General features: G+C 44.0%; 1 protein-coding gene across 4 annotated transcripts in view; it reads left to right on the top strand.

Moving 5' to 3' along the window:
• Positions 1-17,278, top strand: part of LOC127600719 (transcription factor HIVEP3) — a 53,576-nt gene extending 36,298 nt beyond the window's left edge. For 2 of the 4 annotated variants that reach the window (XM_052065428.1, XM_052065429.1), the window contains 8 exons: positions 1,336-3,670; positions 4,111-4,406; positions 4,489-6,405; positions 7,486-7,616; positions 12,207-12,382; positions 12,564-12,665; positions 14,375-15,075; positions 15,914-17,278. In XM_052065428.1, coding sequence (XP_051921388.1) covers positions 1,684-3,670; positions 4,111-4,406; positions 4,489-6,405; positions 7,486-7,616; positions 12,207-12,382; positions 12,564-12,665; positions 14,375-15,075; positions 15,914-16,546 — 5,943 coding nt within the window. In that variant the 5' untranslated portion in view covers positions 1,336-1,683 and the 3' untranslated portion in view covers positions 16,547-17,278. The remainder of the gene's footprint in view (positions 1-1,335; positions 3,671-4,110; positions 4,407-4,488; positions 6,406-7,485; positions 7,617-12,206; positions 12,383-12,563; positions 12,666-14,374; positions 15,076-15,913) is intronic. The other 2 variants (XM_052065430.1, XM_052065431.1) reach the window with 2 other exon arrangements.
• Positions 17,279-17,946: the final 668 nt, after the last annotated feature.

The following is a 17,946-nucleotide window of genomic DNA, read 5'->3' as shown; positions in this document are numbered from 1 at the left end:
GTGTGTGTGTGTGTGTGTGTGTGTGTCTGTGTGTGTCTGTGTGTGTGTGTGTCTGTGTGTGTGTGCGAGCGGATAAGTGTATGTTTTGGCATCATGCGTAGGCTCCACTCAGGCATTCCTTCCCCTCATCTCTCTGGCAAAGCCCTCAGTGTATTTCCCCCCCCACTCAGAGCAGGCAGACCAGATTCCATGAATAATAGAAGCTCTCCCAAACCTTAAAAAAAATGAAACTCATCGTCCCGTTTAAATTTCTGCATCAATATATGAATGATCATCACATTTAAACTATGATCGCATAGTCCCTTAATAACTACTGTTATTCTAGAAAAAGATGTGCTACTCTTTTTGTGCTGTCCCTCCTTCGACCTTCTGTTGCGTACTCTATGACGTACACATTTAGACATTCGTCCTAATGACCTTTAACCCTTCTATTGTCCTCTCGGGGTGATTCAATCAGTAAACGAATGTCGTGTCTGAGAGTATGAGTGTGGTAAAAACATTCTACTCCCATATGTCCTAATCTCCTACACATGTGCTTATAAAGACTAGGGAGCATGTGCATTGCCAACCATGGACATCTGTATCTAAAGCAAGGGAAAATATTCCTATCGACTACCTAGAACGTGTATTGCCAAAGAGTTGGAGGATTCATTTACTTTGGCTGAAGTAACAAATAATCTCACCAAACCTTGAATGGTAGATGGTAAATGGTTGACTAACATACAGTATTTGTTTAAAAAAAAATAATTGTACGCCGATCTGTACACCAAGTTCACAGCCTTAATTTATTCCACAGAAGTTCTGGCTGTTCAGCCGTGTCTTGCATATGTGTTATGCAGAAAAGGTCTTCAAAGTAGACTTTGGCTCAACCGTACTTGCTCAGTTTACTGATCCAAATGAGAACACCCCCCTCCAGTTATATATTTCAATCCTGTAGCCAAATCAGACAAATGAAATCTGCAATTCCAACATTTGTTTTGATTCTGTGCCCTTAAAACGGTGGTCTCCTCTATTTGGTACCATTGCTGTGCATGTTTCATGTGAAGACCTGGGCTGCTCTGGCTGTGCTGTTCATTGGTTTGTTAATCAAGTTCTCAGATGGAATTATTTTCTTTTGAAATAAATAGAGGCACAATGCTTACATACAAACTGATACAAATGTGGAAATGCATAAACGGACACTGTTCTAACTCATTTTTAATAGTTTACTGTAACTGTGAGAAATCAATAATTGCGATCTCCCTTTTCCAAATTTTATTTGCAACATTTAGAATGACTTATAGTGTATTTTACAAACTCATCCTTGTTTTATGTTTTTGTTTTGTTTTTCTGTAGGACTGTTCAGAGGTTCATCCACCTACACTATCAGGGACCAGCATAGGAGATGCAGTTAAGATATTGAATGGGCTGTTGGGATGGCAGAAACTGGACACAAGAGGAGTTGCTGTATACCAAGAGATGATCTATGTTTACTTACATTAGTCCTGCTCCAGGGCACATTTTAACAATGCCTCTCTTGGCCCTCTTGAATACCTTCAGGCCCACGCTGATCGAGGCGCTTTGGTGTGATTTGTCATCACCGTCCACAACGCCTTGTCTCTGACCTCACTGCTGCCATGTGGTTAGCCGCATGAGGCTCCAAGAGCCCTTGCGTGTGTGTCTGTGAGGCTTCCTCCTCACTCTATGGAGGCTGAGCCCAGCCATCCGGGTGATGGGGATCGCTCTGGAAGACAAGAGCAGCACCATGCGACAGCAGAATCCTCTTTTAAGTCCTGTCCACAGCTCCAACAGCCATCTAATCCTCGTCCAGTACACAGAGCTTTGGGTCGACTGCAAAACCGCCAACCCAAACGTGCTGATCTTCTTCGGTTACAACAGCAAGCAGTAGCATGGCAGCACACGGAAAACCTAGGTCCTTCAGGAGGCAGCTTTTTCTCTCCAGGTTCCGCATCGACTTCATCTCATCACACGCCATCCTCCACCCAGGTTGAACATGGCCAAAAGCTCTCTTTACAGTCAAGCCAAGAGACAAAAGAAGGGGTTAGCTCTCCCAGGAAAGGAGAGAAGAAACCCCCAAAACCAGGGAAATATGTGTGCACTTACTGCGGTCGTCCATGTGCCAAGCCAAGCGTTCTGCAGAAACACATTCGCTCCCACACAGGAGAAAGACCTTATCCTTGTGCCCCCTGTGGCTTTTCTTTCAAGACCAAGAGTAACCTATACAAGCACCGAAAGTCCCATGCCCACCGAATTAAGGCAGGCCTTTCATCCAGTCGTGATGAGCCCAGTTTGAGTGGGCCAGACTGCAGTGGTATTGGAGAAGACGTCGAGGAGCATACAGAGGCAGAAAGCACCGAGTCTGAAGATGAGACAGGCCACCACAAAAAATCTTCCAAGGAGATTTTGGCCCGACAGAAGAAAGGTGGTAAGGATCTACCAGGAGGATCAGAGGCGAGCCAGAGGCCTGAGGATACTCAAGCAGTCAAACAAAGGCTTGCACTGAGGCTTAGTGAAAGAAAACGTGGGCCAATGGCTTCACCTGATGATCCTCCTTCATCCATCTCAACCTCGTCATCTTCTCTTGGCCCTGGCAGTAAAGGCAGCACAGAGTCAGGTTACTTTTCTGGATCAGGCAGCACTGACCTGTCCCATGTTAGCACTCCCAGCGCCAGTGCGAAAACATACGCAGAAATCATTCTCGGGAAATATGGAAGGTTGGGAGGGCAGCAGCGTAGTCCACATCATTCTCAGTCTCCCCTTTCCTCACTCTCTGGAACAGAGGAAAAGAGTGTTCCCTTTGCTGTACCTAAAACCCAAGTAATAGAACACATTACAAAGCTTATAACCATCAATGAAGCAGTGGTGGACACTAGTGAGATTGATAGCGTAAAGCCCAGGCGCTCTTCTCTGTCAAGGAAAAGTAGCCTGGAGTCACCCAAATTGAATGCCCCGAAAGACCCCTACGTGTTTGATCCCAAGGGAGAAGCCCCTGGTCCCAGCGGCTTAAGGCACCTTCAAAATCCAGAGACAGAACCACCAGTCACCCCGGCCTTGTCAACAGTTCCCCTTCTCAGAAGCCGCTCAATGCCATCTTCAAGCAGCCAATTAGAGTCTTCTGCATCTGGAATAAGATCCAAAAGAGGCTACCGCCTCTGCCATTCATTTGATGACCAGCAGGCCATGACAACAGAGATTAATATTGGTCATGCTCACCGCATGTTAAGGCGACAACCTGCCATTGAGGTTCCTTTGGGAGCAGAACTTATGCTGGAGGAGAATCCCCCCAACTCCTCTTCTTCAGCCACTGGCACTGACACAGGTAGCCATCCAGAGCAACAAGCACCTCAAAGTACATTGAACCCATTAGAATGCAAAGTATGTGGCGCATGCTTCCAGCATGGTGACGGCTACAAGGCCCACAAAGGTGTGTGCACAGGGCAGCAAACACTGGAACAGGAGAGTGGGGATACAAGTAAAACCTGCAGAGAGGATCGCCCTCAGATGATGATGCACTATAAATTCAGAGCACTGGCGATGGCTGTGAGGAAAAGGCGGAAAGAGGAGAGCATAGAAGAGGATCTTCCAAGTCCTGGGTCTGGGACCGTGTCAGGGAGTTCTGCAAGCATCATTCCAGCGGCAGGTCCACCAGGACTCAGCCAAGCACTCTCAGGTTCGCTCTCATATTGCTATTGTAGTGCATAAAAAATAAAACGTTATTCTGTGGAAGCAATAACACTTTGCATCCTCGTAATGATTCTCTCTTGATATCACAGAAACCAAGAAATTGTGTTCTCTCAAAAAGCAGTCAAATATATGAAAAGCTAAACACTGTTTTGGACTGCACAAGTCCAGTGTGCAATATAAAATACCCCAAGTGGCAAAATAGTTGTCTTTTTTCTCATTATATATACGGTATATATAGTAGAATATACTTTACCTTCAGGAACATTTCAGTTGCTTTTTTTAATACGCTTGTCCAATTATTCATGTTCATGTATGTTACAGTATTTGTCATTGAATGAAATGCTAAAGCCTCATCCTTCAAAAGCAGTTTATCGTTAATTCACACATAATTTAAAGATGCATTTGTCATGTCTCTGTTCATGGTAGATATAGGTGGTACCATACAGACGGAGTCGGGACAACAGCAACATAGAGATCGGAAGGGTGTGTCTGTAATCCAGCACACAAGCTCCTTTGAAAAGCAGGAGACATCCTCAATGAAAAGTGAGGGCTCAGACGTTCAAGAGGGTCACCAAACACAACAACCCCATCCAAAACCATCACCTTCTGCATCTCGCCTCATCCGCCAGCCCAACATCCAAGTGCCAGAGATTCTTGTTACAGTGGAGCCTGATGCTGACATGCCATCCATGTCACCACCAGAGACTGCGTCATCATCGAAGGTATAATGATTTATCACAACTAAAACGTACTGTATATCTTGTGCAATTTGAACCCTTTGCCTCAACTGTTCATCTTTCCTAGGTGACAGACAGAGTGGAGGAGTTTCAGTGGCCACAGCGTAGCCAGACTCTAGCCCAGCTCCCTGCAGAGAAATTGCCCCCAAAGAAGAAAAGACTCCGCTTAGCTGAGGCAGCGCAATCCTCCGGGGAGTCTAGCTTTGAGTCTGTGTCACTGCCTCGCAGCCCCAGTCAGGAGAGCAGCATGTCCCACACTTCAAGTCTTTCTGCTTCTTTCGAAGATGCAACACGGTCCGAGCCTACAGTCTGGGGCACCAGTAGCCAAAGCACCCAAATGTTGACTGTGCCATGTACTTCTCAACAACACAACCAAATCCACAAGGAGATGAGGCGTTCAGTGTCAGAGCAGGCCCCTCAGAAATCAGAACAGGTCTCAGATACCAGAAGCAAATCTTTTGACTTGGGATCTTTGTCCTCTCAGCAGTCAGCATCCTCCTGGAAAGAACGACGGAAGTGTCTTCTTGTGAAGCACGCAACCTTAGGGGAACCCGAGCAAGAGGAGGGGGCCGGTACGGGTCAGTTATCCAGAGCAGAGAGTCCAAAGCCCGGGCCTTCCCACTCAAGCCATCCTCTTTTCTATTCACGCTCCCACTTCAGCCAGGAAGACACAGGGAATGTCCTGCAGTTGTTACAACCACAGATCCTCCCTCGAGATATTCTTCCTCCGCATGAATGCATCCAACAGACATTACATGTAGGACCTCTATCCCAGCTACTCCCAGTCACCACGGCGTCCCAGTTCATGAACAGAACCTTTTTACGTTCGCAAACTGTTCAACCTCTACAGGTACACCCAATGCAGATCCACATGGCCGAACAAATGGGTATACCACTCCACAAACTTCCTGCTTTAGTTCCTGTCCAGTTTCCTTTCAGTGTGAGTCAGTCTGTGTGCTTGCCTCCCACACCATCACATTCCACACAGGTTATATCTCCTCCTTCCACAGAGGTAAGGACCTCTTACCCCTACCCACGCCCACACATTGCAACGTGTGTGGCACAGCTTACCCCAACGGTGTCTCTTGTGGTACCAGTCCGCCTCCAAACCCACATACCTACCTATACACGTGCCATGTACACCACCCTGTCCCAGATGCTGACCTCTGCTTGTCCACAGGACCCCATTTTTTGCACGACCGTGACAATCCTGGGCAAAGTGGAAAGGCGCAAGTTACAGAGGTCTTATTTGAAGGTCCCAACACCAGACATTAATATTAACCTTCCTGGGGAACTGCAGTCACCTTCTGTCGAGGAATATGGTCCACTTGGAGCCGGAGGGAGTAAACGGATGCTCTCACCTGCAGCCAGTCTTGATCTCAGCACTGAGGCTCAACGTCACCAGAAAAGAGTTAAGGAGGAAGCAGAAGGGGAGCAACACAAGTCTGAAGTAGAGGTGGAAGATGCAGACAACAAGGTACAAACGGAGGAAGAAAGTAAAACTGGTGGGGAACAATTGGAAAAGGTTGAGAAGAGAACGGAGACGCTTGCGGTAACCGCCGTAAAAGAAGAGGGGGAGGTGAATCCAAGGCAAAGGGAAATTAACAAGGAGGAAAAACCGTTGGAAGAGTCAATTGTGAGAAGTCAAAAGGAAGAGGAGCCTCAAGTTAAGGAGATGAGGATTGAGAGAGCAAACACCCGTTCATACCCGAGCCTCCACACAACAACCTCTGTCAACTGGTGCTACCTGAACTATGTCAAACCCAACCCAACCACACAGAGGGACCCTCGCACCTCAGTTTACTCTTCCTGGAGTGTTAGCGGACATAACCCAAACTTGCCAGGTGTCAGCACTAAGGTGGCCTTGTCACTGCTGTGTTCCAAACAGAAGTATAGCTCAGAGACGTACACCATTGCCACGGCTCCGAACCCAGCCAAAATTAAAAATCCCCCCGCAAGTAGCAGTGCTCCACGAATGTCAGAGGTAAAAAAACAAAAAAAGTTTTTAAAAAGCATGCTATGTAATATTATGATCAATATGCAGTTACTGTCTGATGGCAACAAATAATAATGGTGTTTGAACGAGTTCTGGCAGCCATTTGAACTATTAGCAGGGGTGTGGACAAAAATGTTGGCACGGTAAGCAAATGAGCACCAGAGGTTTTTTGGTGTTAATTTTTTTTCCCGACCCAGCCACCTCGTGGATGAACTTAAAGATTTAGGTTTATCGTTAGTCATTTTACTATAACAGATTAACCTTTTTTGTGTTTAGTTTTTCAGTTTTCATTTCCAAATTCCAACAGCATATACCATCGCTATTTAGTCAGTATAATTTACTGTTTTATTTCAAGATATCAAATTCATATTTAACACAATTGAGTTGTGTGGCATGTTCAAAAAACGGAATTTCCCACTTCTGACTTGCAGTGTGGGACTCTGTGATCAGCTTGCATACTTCCGTACAGTTCTCTCGGGCAGCGGGAGTTCTCTTTTTTTGCACCGCGGGCTGTATTTTGACAAACCGTCTCGTTGTGGTGGCCCTCCTGCACATATTAAGCAATCGTCTCATAGCGAATGTAGCTGTTCGCGAGCATCCAGCCTTGTCAAGTCAGCCGCCGCAATGGCTGTTTATAGGCTACTAAGCAACGTGTTGCGAGGATCAACTTCTACATAAAAGCGAAACAAGTACTAGTGTGCATTGATAGCAATTTCTCACGAAGCTTTTATTTTGAAGTTGGCTCTCCGAAGCTATCACTACGGTGGCTCCCTTGAGACCGGTCTGACCTATAAGTGTTCAAAAGCTCGATGACAGACTTGAACTGCAGCGCAAAATTCTGTTTCCAATGCTCATGCGCACTGGCGTACCACTTTTGTGCAGCCCCGACTATTAGTCCAAAACATGTGTAAAAAGATATTGCCATTGCCTATTTAGCTTCACTTTAGTTTTCGAGAGCACAGATAATCTAATGGACCTGGGAGGTGACCTTCAGATATTGCGAGTAGAATGCCACAAAAATATTTATCAATGCACTTTGTCTCGTTTTCCTCCGTGTCTTGAATGTAGGTACATCCGATCCCAGCCTGTTCCTCCACGGATGTAACAGACCACCAGCATGAAAAGGAGGAGAATGAAGAGGAGGCACCTTCCACCTCAAAACACTGCGAAACATCTCGTGTTCGCATCTTTGAAGGCGGGTAAGAGCCATTCCTTCTCATTCACCCGTTGCGGTCATGCATTCACTGTCACAAGCAAATCTAAAAGTCTGTTAACAAAAGTAGTGCACAGGGAAGGATCGGGACTGGGAATAGATGCAATTGTAGCTGCTGCCAACTTTTCCCCGCTCTCTGCTGGCACAAGTCTGAGCATCAGAGGGGTTCATTTGGAAAGATAACAGCATGTTTGTGCATGCGCATGCTGCCTTCTCTTCGACAAACTCATGAATGCCTGAATTCACCAGTTATATAATACACACAATTGTCATGTTGGGGTTGAGAGAGAGAGAGAGAGAGAGAGTGTGTGTGTGTGTGTGCTTTTCTTTAAACCTGCAAATGTTTACTCAGCTCACTGTACTGTGTTCACAAACTGTGTGTAGTTTCCATAAATGCAACAGTGATCTTTTTCCAGTTGAGCCTGTCTTTCGCAAGGTTTGCTCTGGTTTGAGCTCAAAGGTTTACCCAGGAGGTGTACGGTAGATCTCTTTACACCAAAGCAACTCCAGAAATAGACACGATTCAAAAGGAATAGGAAGAACAGATGGAAAGGGTCAATTCATGAGAAAAATAGAACAGTACAAGTTTATTGGTGATTAATCTTGTCCAAAAGAAATAGAAACAAAATGCAATGCACGACTTGACTGCTACTAGTTAGCTGTCTAAACAAGATAAATGGAATTAATGGAAAATGGAATTTCTCCATTGTGAGACTAATAAAGGTTTTTCTTTCTCTCTTATAACATGACATCAACTCGTGTGTCTGTAACCGCGCATTTCAGTTTGTCGTCAACATAATAATGACATATTTAACAGTACTGTAATACATTTAGTAATATTTATTAATTAAAGGTTAGGTAGGGTTTGTCCAGTGGTTAGCGCATCAACCTCACAGTTCAATTCCACCTCCGGCCTCCCTGTGTGGCGTTTGCATGTTCTCCCAGGGCCTGCGTGGGTTTTCTCCCACATTCCAAAAGCATGCACGGCAGGCTGATTGAACACTCCTAATTGTCCCTTGGTCTGAGTGTGAGCATGGACGGTTGTTCGTCTGTGTGTGCCCTGTGATTGGCTGGCAACTGGTTCAGGGTGTCCCCCGCCTAGTGCCCCAAGACAACTGGGATTGGCTTCAGCGCGCCTGCGACCTTTGTGAGGATAAACGGATCAGAGAATGGATGGATGGATTGATAACGGTTAGGTTCAGCAATAGGTGGCTTTTTTTTCTTCACTGAAACATCATAGCTACAGTTTAGATAAAAACACAATGTCGTGTCCGTATTGTGCAATCTTTTTAGGTCAAATCCAAAACCCAAAACCTTAAAAAAGTAAAGGCAATTTTCAAATCAGCTTCAAAAATGTGTTACGGGATTAAAATTTACTGTTGACCAGCGTCATCTACACAAAGGGCATTTGAAACAGGAGCTCACGAGCCTCTATTACTTTTTAAATCATTTGTCAAAAATACAATTTATGGATTAAATGAGTTAATTAATTCTCCATATAGTTCATCCACAAATGTATCTAGTTGAACGTTACTATCCATTAGCTGTCATTGAAATGTAAAAATGATAAATAAATCAAGATGTATTGTATTGTCTTGTATTTCTACTTTGCTAGTAGTGAAACATGAGATGAATACTCTTCCCCAGTTGCGTTCTGTACCTTTCGCTTATTTATTATTATTTTTATATGTAAGAACATTTCAATGACGTTCAAATTTAGGATCCACTCCTTTTGGTAATGTTTTGTGATGACAATTTGATGGACAAGTGTAGTGTCGAAGAGCAAAAATGTGTTTGCGTTTATCAGTATTTTGTGATTCGTGTCAAGATTTCGATTCAGGAAGTGTTGAGGATCAGACCTAACTTTGTTTTGTTGGATTGTGGAATACAGATGGAATCTTTCCAATAGTTTTGTTTCGTTGATGATGACAAGAAATGTAAAACGGACAAATCACGAGTATTTATCGTACCTGTTGTCACTGTCCACATTTCTTCCACTCTTTCCTTTTGAGAATATTTAAATTGTGACTGGCTACCTCACTGAACTCAAGGTTGGTTCTGAGGTCTGTCTTTGAGAACAGAAATGAGCGATTTCCATTTTGATTGTGTGGTAACGTGCAAATTGATTCCCATGGTCAAAGTTGTAATCACTGCCAAATTGTATCCACATCGACAGTCTTCTTTTTGTGTTGATGCGATGTGCTGATGGGATTTAACATTTAAACTGCTCTTTGGAGCAAACGGTGATTGCAATATAAAAGAGTAGAGTGATTCCAACATATTTGCCGTTTGGGTGTGATGCTTTCCGCACAAAACTAGCCTGGTGGTCGTGCAGCTTCCGCCTTGTTTTTCTGGAAATATCATAGGATATTTTTAGCTGTGGTTAGAAAATACATGTCAGTAAACAGTAACGCGCTCCTGAATCACTAAAGCACCGTTGAGATTTTCTTGGTGCTTTTTTTTTTTTTAATACAATTTGCTGTTGCTGCCGCTGGTATACAAAAGAAAGCATTGACAGCTCGACATCTTGCAAATCTGGTTCATGTCCTTTCATTAAACACAGTCAGCACACATTGGGTATTTACAATATCAGAATGGATTTTGAGTGTGTGTGTGAGCATTTTTACAAGACGACAATTCATTCAGATTACCACAAAATACCTTTTGGTAAACATCTGGATTGTGTATACATACCTTTTATATAGAGCAGACCCAAATGTGTTGGTTGATTGGTGCATCGTGTCTATTTTAGGTTGAGGGCCGTAAATAGGTTTCCCTTCCCTCCCTTTAGCGGTCAGCAGGGCCACCCGAGCAGACAAATAGCTAATAATGTGTGTTTGTGTGTGTGTGTGTGTGTGTGCGCGCGTGTGGTTGTGCATGTGTGCGCTAAGGGTGTAGCGGAGGGAGCAGCATGAGACTGAGTGCTGCAAGCGATTTGCTGGGTATCACCAATCCACCTCTATAAAGACAAACTTGTTTCTCCAAGAAATCTTGTGCATGCGTGTGCGTGTGCATGTGCATGTGAGTGTGTGAGTGTTTGTGTGTATACATGTGCATTTGGCTGACTGTTTTTGCAGTGTTCCACATCCGCTTTCATCCTCCCATCGTAGCCTCGAGTACGTTTTTGTTGTCCCTCATTAGCATAAAGTTTTATGGGGGCAACAAACAGCACTGTGATCGGCTCCAGCAGCTGTTCCTGCAGATGTCCCGTAAACCACTCTTATTTACTCTTTTAACCCTCAACCCGAGGGTGTGTTAATTGTTTTTTAAAATTTGTTTGTTTTTACTTTGATGTATTTGGGGTTTTTTTTCCTTCACAGTATTTCGTGGAATAGACCCCCACCGGCCACAGCATTAAGTACACCTGCACCATTCAATGACATTCCAAAGACTACAGTAGTTTGCCGTGTCTATTATGTTGCCCCCGTCATGTGCATTAAGGTAATCGAAATATTAGGAGCACTTATAGTACAGTACAAACTAAAATAACGTAACTGTATTTGAGGAAGAATACATTTATTTCTTTAAATATCTTCAAATATCAACTGCAAGTTCAAACCTCTACATTTCAATAGAGCAGTTCACAACATAACAAAAACCCCCAAATTCATAAAAATGAATCAAATGCATCGTACTCAATCAACCCTTTTTATTTATGGACAAAAGTGATCCTCTTTTGAAGACGCAATTGAATATCCTTAAAGCTAGCAAGTTGTTTTTAATATTGTCCACCTTTATTTTTTTTTTCTTTCTAATGAATCCCACTTGCCCAGCCGTGAACAAATAATCAGAGGATGGAAAAATGTCACATCACACTGAGGCTTTACAATGGCGCGTAGTGGTGAATGTGAAATCTTATTGGCGCCAATTGGTTAGAAATAAATAAATAACAGCTATTTCTGCAGTGTGTGTGTCCTTCGTGACCACTTCTGATTCTGGTTGCCCTGGGCAGACTTTATTCATATGGCAACACAAAGGCTGATCTCTGATTGGACAGGGGAGAAAAACAACAACACACTAACTTCTGGAAGCTGAGCAACCATGACACCAGCCATGAAATAAAGACAAAAGACTGATGGAAATAAATAAGTTGTAAATGTAGGTCAGTGCTTTTGATGGCGTTTAGATCAGCAGAGCAGGACCTGACTGCACACAACTGATTTGATGATTCTTTTTATTTGTCTGATATTTATTGTCATGTCAAATCAATTGTGCAGGTGAACCTAATGTGGTCTGGCGAGTTCGACACCTTATGTTGATATTTTTTTGTCTTGATTTGTGATTCTTGAGTTCCTGCACTGATGAAGACTCGATGCTCTCTGTCTGCTTGGTTTCGAATTGGTGAACTTTAGTGTCAAATTTGACAACTATTAATGATTGTCAAAGTCGAGCCCGTTCGATTGCCACCATGACTGTTTTGAAAGTCTGAGTATATTTTTCATCCGTTGAGGATCCAGGCAGCGAGATGAGCTTATTTGTTTAAATATTCAAGCAACATTACTTTTGTGAATTTATGACTTTATGTTGTTTCTTTTTTCTGTATCAATAACGCATGCCCATCCCGTCTGTCTGTCAGGTTTAAGTCTAACGAAGAATATATTTACGTTCGAGGGCGTGGCAGAGGAAAGTACATATGCGGGGAGTGCGGCATCCGCTGTAAGAAGCCCAGCATGCTGAAGAAGCACATCCGAACACACACTGATGTCCGTCCGTACATTTGCAAACACTGCAACTTTGCCTTCAAAACCAAAGGTTAGGGGACGGACGGTGAAAGAGATATTTCAGTTCTGTCATGTTTGTCCATTATTCTGTCTGTTTAATGAAATCCATCAACTGCTTGCATTTTATCTCTGTTGTCGAAAAATGTCCTAGTTTTCCTTGGCCGGTGGAAATTGGCGGAGGTTTTAATGTGATTTTCATGTTCCCTTCGCAGGGAACCTTACCAAACACATGAAATCAAAAGCTCATGGGAAAAAGTGCCAGGCAATGGGAGTGTCTGAACCATCCGCGGATGAGCCAGAGAGCCAGGAAACAGGTATCGGGGGCAGGGGGGTGAAGAAGTGTCGCTGTTCTGCACTGACAGCTTACGCAACCTCTATGTACTACTCCCCAACCGTTCGGCCTTGCATAAGGAAAAAGGAAAGATAAATAAATGAAGAATGAAGAGCCTTCCGCGGCGCTCTTGTTTTTGCACAATAGCACCTACTTTACCAGCAACGCCTCATTATCTGATCGCCCTCCCACCGTCACGTCTTCTTTGCTGTCATTCTGCGCTCATCACATACAAGGACGCTCCGTTTCTACTGCGATTTCATTCATTCCCTCCCGACATAGTTTGTGAATAGGAATGTGATGCTTTTCAACCAGAGTCTATTTATAACACGACTGTGATGGGTTATGGATTGTCAGCCAGACGACGCCTTTTCTTTTCCTACAGCTAGTTCTTGCACATAATTTGTATTTTGCTTTGCGTGCATTTTCCAGTTCCCAAGGTTAATCTGTTAAACCACATTTTCTTGTCCGCCTCCAACAAAGGGTGAATTAATTAAAATGGAATAAAAACAAAATATGATTTTCTTAGAGTTCCACCATGTTTGAACTATTCAAAATGAATCAAGTTTACTGACGGAAAATTGAAATTAGCATTTTACATTCTTAGCGGTGCCATGGTTAATTCCGTCATTCAGTCTTTTCTTTCCGCAAAGGATTTTTTTTACATGACATTTTCGGGGGGGCGGGGGGGGGGGGGTTCTTCTTAGTCTTGCCAAGATGGAAAACACAATTGCACAATTGTACCATCTACCAACAAATAACTATGAAATGTCCTAAACAGTCCTCATCTGGAAGAACCAGACCACGGTTGGGAGGTGCTCTCTGTATTGTGTACTGTTTGTGTCCCTTGCATTATCGTCCCATCACTGAAGAAACTGCATTTTAAAATGTTTACTCAATTAAAAGTTAGGGGAGACAAAATTAAAATAAATGATTGGCCCTATTTAGTTAATTTTTTTTGACTTAATGGAGAGTGATGTAAGACATGAGGAGTACCGTATTTTCTGAATTAGTGATGGTGAATGCACGCCAAATAAATTCCTGCGAGGGTGCACATTTTTATTCGTATTTTCATGATTATTTTAATCTTTTATTACTCTGCTCAAATGCCTGCCAACTCACTTCTGAACAAACTGGGTTGAAAATAAGTGGACATTTTTGCTGTTACTAGAAGCACATACATACAAGTGCACATTTTGGTGCTTACTAGTAATACCATTCATCCATTTTCTAATCCGCTTCTCCTCAGTAGGGTCGCAAGCGCGCTGGAGCCTATCCCAGTTGTCTTCGCGCAGTAGGCGGGGGGCACCCTGAACCGGTTGCCAGCCAATCGCAGGGCACATGTAGACAAACAACCATCGCGCTCATTTTATTTCGTCATAATGGTAAAACCTTTTCGCATTCCGATCCTTGTTCATGGACACAGTGTACAATCGGAGGCAAGATTCAAACCACCAACCCGTTGGTCATTGGGTAAGCAATACCACCCAGTGAGCTAAAGTGTACAAGTACATTGTTCTGAAGAACTGTTCAAATGGCTTTCCATTCCTCTTAGCATCCTTGCTGGGTGGAGGTAATAAATAAGCCCACGGCAGAAATTATCATACCGAGTTTATGCTTGGCATACTAGGTAATAAATGGAACGGATGTGAATTGAAGTGATGTAACTAAGAGTGGGTTTCTATTTTTCAGCAGGGAGCGGTGAACGTGCATCTTACTCCGAGGAACGGGAAGAGCACCAGTTTTCCAACGCGGAGGAGTCGGAGGATGACGATGACGACGACGACGACGATGACGATGATGATGATGATGATGATGATGATGATGACGGCAACGAAAATGATGCGGAAGAGTCTCGCGATAACCCGCCTTCCTCCTGTTCGTCGGACACCCTGGCGTCGACAGGGGGTCGGTCCAAATGCAGCAGTCGTTCTCGGCAGTGTACACCAGAGCCCGAGCCCGCCGGTCTCAGTTCCAGTCCGGGCCTGGAGGCTTCCCAAAGAGGAGCTTGGCAAGGTAGACGAGCCGCCTCGCCGAGCAGCAGGAGAGCTCTGTTCTCCAGATGGAACTGGAAGGCATCACCGAGAGCCTTCTCCCCCAGCAGCGATAGCTGTTCCCCCAGTCACAGCCTCTCTCCGCGCCTGGAGCTGTCCTCACCCATGCACAGTCTGTCCCCGAGAACTGAGCTACCTTCACCCAGCCGGCAAGTGTCACCGTCCCATGATAGAGGACAGTCTCCCATCAGACCCGTCTCGCCGCTTCGTCCCAGCTTGCCAGGCTCTTATCGGTTATCACAAGCTGGGACTCCACCCTTGCCGATTGGAGTGCAGCAGAGGACCCACGGAACCCTTCCTTGGGAACACCACTGCGCAAAGCGTAGTCATATGAAAGTAGTAAGTCCTTTGAATTTATTGTCCTCAGTCATGTGCATACACTGCTCACAATTTGTACGATACAGACACGACAGAGCGTTTTTTTCCTGCTATGCTCTGATGGACGTCTGGAACTACCAAGGTGGAGAAAACCGTTTTGCCTGGGATACCGTGCGGCATTATGTGACCAAGTACATTTTTTAACATTTGGCCTGCATTTCACTAATACGTTTGAACAACTATCAAGACGTATGAACCAATTTGAAAATTTTCACGAGAGAGAGAGAGAGATTTTTTTTTCCTCAATACATTTGTAATAGGCATTATGTCGACACAGATTTTAGCTATTCGTGGGCCGGCCCAGTCCTATTTCCCCCGCAAATAGTGGGGATCTACATTTTTATTCTGTTAATTAATTGGCAAAAGGTGGATACACAGTTTAATTGCATGATATATCAAGCCGTCTTGTGGCGAATTATTACGTTAATAAATGTAAATAAAATATAGATATCGAAGATGTGGTGTGCGTTGGTTTTTTGTTTTGTTTTGATTTCAAGGACAGCTCCAGCTTTTTGCTCTCCTGGGGCCAAAGATTGGCTTGACCAATATGTAGGGGACGCTGAGAAAAGAATTCATGAATATATTTTAGAATATAATATAAAATGGTGGAGGGGCTTAACTGGGGCTACGCAGTTTTCTGATGTGGCTATAGCACCCCACTCCCCCACACCCACCCCCCAACCTCGGTGTAGCGCCACCTTGTCTATGCTGCCCCTGACCAAATGGCTAGACCAGTGTTTGGGGAGCACTGGTTTAAACGACATTCACAAAATGCTTGTTTTTGTGTTTCCCCCTTCAGGACAAAGATGGCAGTGCAACGGATTGTCACGCAATGGCAGACACCTTCTTGTTCCCGCCTGCTTTTCGTCTTTCCACATGCGAGAGTTATCCCAGCCACCGAGCAGGGGACAACATCTTCAGCCATCTTCCCATGCACTCCCAACAAGCCAAGGTCCCTTATCTGATGATTCCCATCGGAGGGATTCAAATGGTACAAGCCAGGCCAAAGTCGAATCCTTCCACGCCCATGTCCCCGATGTCTCCTTCCACGGAGGGGCCATCACCGGCCAGGCTTGACTCATTCTGGGGCAGGACCCCAGGACCTCAAGGGAGTAGGACTCCCGGGAGTGACTGGTCAGCGGACTATCAGGCAGCAGGAGGCAGCCAGTCAAGACAGTGCAGTGTGGGTGCACAAGTCATGTGTTCCAAACTAGAGTTGGAGACTATGGACTCAAAGCAATATGGCAGCTCAGAAAGTTCCGCCCACACGTGCAGGCGTGCTACGGAGTCGAGCAAATGCCACACTGAAGACGGACGCTCGGAAGCATCATTCAGTCAAGCAGGCCCTGTATCTTTGTGCCTGATTGGACAGCAGCTAGAGGCTGAGGGCACAGCGTCAGAGGATGCGGCTAGAGAAGACCAGAGCACCTAATTTGATGCATCTCCAACTTGCTTTTTCAGTCGCTACATTCGTCTTGTTTTCCAATGGCTTTCTTTTTCATTTTTTTTTTATAATACAGTTTTCAATACTATTGTTAACTTAAATGTTTGTTCTTTGGCAATATTCAGGTTTGTCATAAAAATGCACTTTTTTTTCTCTGTGAAAATAATGTTTCTGTAAATGTATATACAAGAATGATATATGATTATACCCTTCCCGTATCTCTATTGATACCGGTCATGCTACTGTCTGGTTGAATTTGTGTCAGAGTAATATGAACATGTGTAAATGACCAAAATCTTAAATCAAAATGAATTATCTGTTTCAACCCCACCCAACCCCCCCAGTATTCTTACAATTATAGTTACTTGTGCCTTTTCTGTCCAGGTTTGTGTTTTGAGGCGTATTGTACAGATAGAAAATGAGAAGGCTGTGAAATTTTATATTGGACTTTTGTGTCATTTAAGGAAGATTTATATTCGGTGTTCTGTTTTGTTCTTAATAGTCTTGCTTTAATTCCAGGGTAACCAAGAGTCACATCGATTGATATGTTGAAGGAGCAGCAGAAACTCGTCAAAGGAAATGCACTGAAGTTCTATTTTTTATTGTAAGAGACTTTGGATGAGAAATGTCTTTACAGGGAAGAGCGCTCCTTATTTATTGCTATTTGATGACAACGATTGTTGTTGTTTTATTTTTTACTCTTTGTTAAATGGGAAAAACTATGTTTCTGTTTCTTACTTTTTTTTCATGATGTTCATGCAATTTGAATTGGGGACAAAGATGAGGGATGTAGCTTGACTGGTTCTGGCGGATCAAGTGCCCTGCAAATTTAACACGCAACAAAATTTGCAGTCATTGGAAAAAAATAAAAAAAATAGTGCACCAAAGACCCTTTTGGTTTTGCCTTTTTATACACTTAGAATCGAGAGTGGAAGTGTATCCCCCCCCCCCCACACCCCAAAATACTGTGTCTCTAAAAAGCCACCCAGTGAAATAATGCGAGGTTATCACGCAAAAAACAAAGGATTTTCATGACATTAATTCATCCCTTCATAGTGTTACTGTCACGTTGCGCCCGAGGCGATGAGAGATCGCCTTGTGCACAACAAAATAACGAGGTGGATCCCAGGTAAAGCAGACACGAAAAGATCTTGTATGGAACACAAAAGGTTTTAATAACGAACAGAAAGAGCCCGACAGGGAAAACGGTAACAAAAAACGCTGGTCAAATAAGGACCAGGAAATAAGGAAAACAACCGAAAACGCTCGCGGAAAAACAAAGAGCGAGGAAGTACAGAAATCGGTAATCTAGAGCAATACAATTTAGATGCAACGCGAATAACAAGAGCAATGGCCGTAAGGCAAAAAGGCAACGAGTAATATCAATC

This window comes from Hippocampus zosterae, chromosome 5 (genome assembly GCF_025434085.1).
Source record: "Hippocampus zosterae strain Florida chromosome 5, ASM2543408v3, whole genome shotgun sequence".
In the NCBI taxonomy this organism is placed as follows: Eukaryota; Metazoa; Chordata; class Actinopteri; order Syngnathiformes; family Syngnathidae; genus Hippocampus; species Hippocampus zosterae.
The sequence above is the reverse complement of the archived record's forward strand: the minus strand, read 5'-3'. Positions and strand labels throughout refer to the sequence as shown.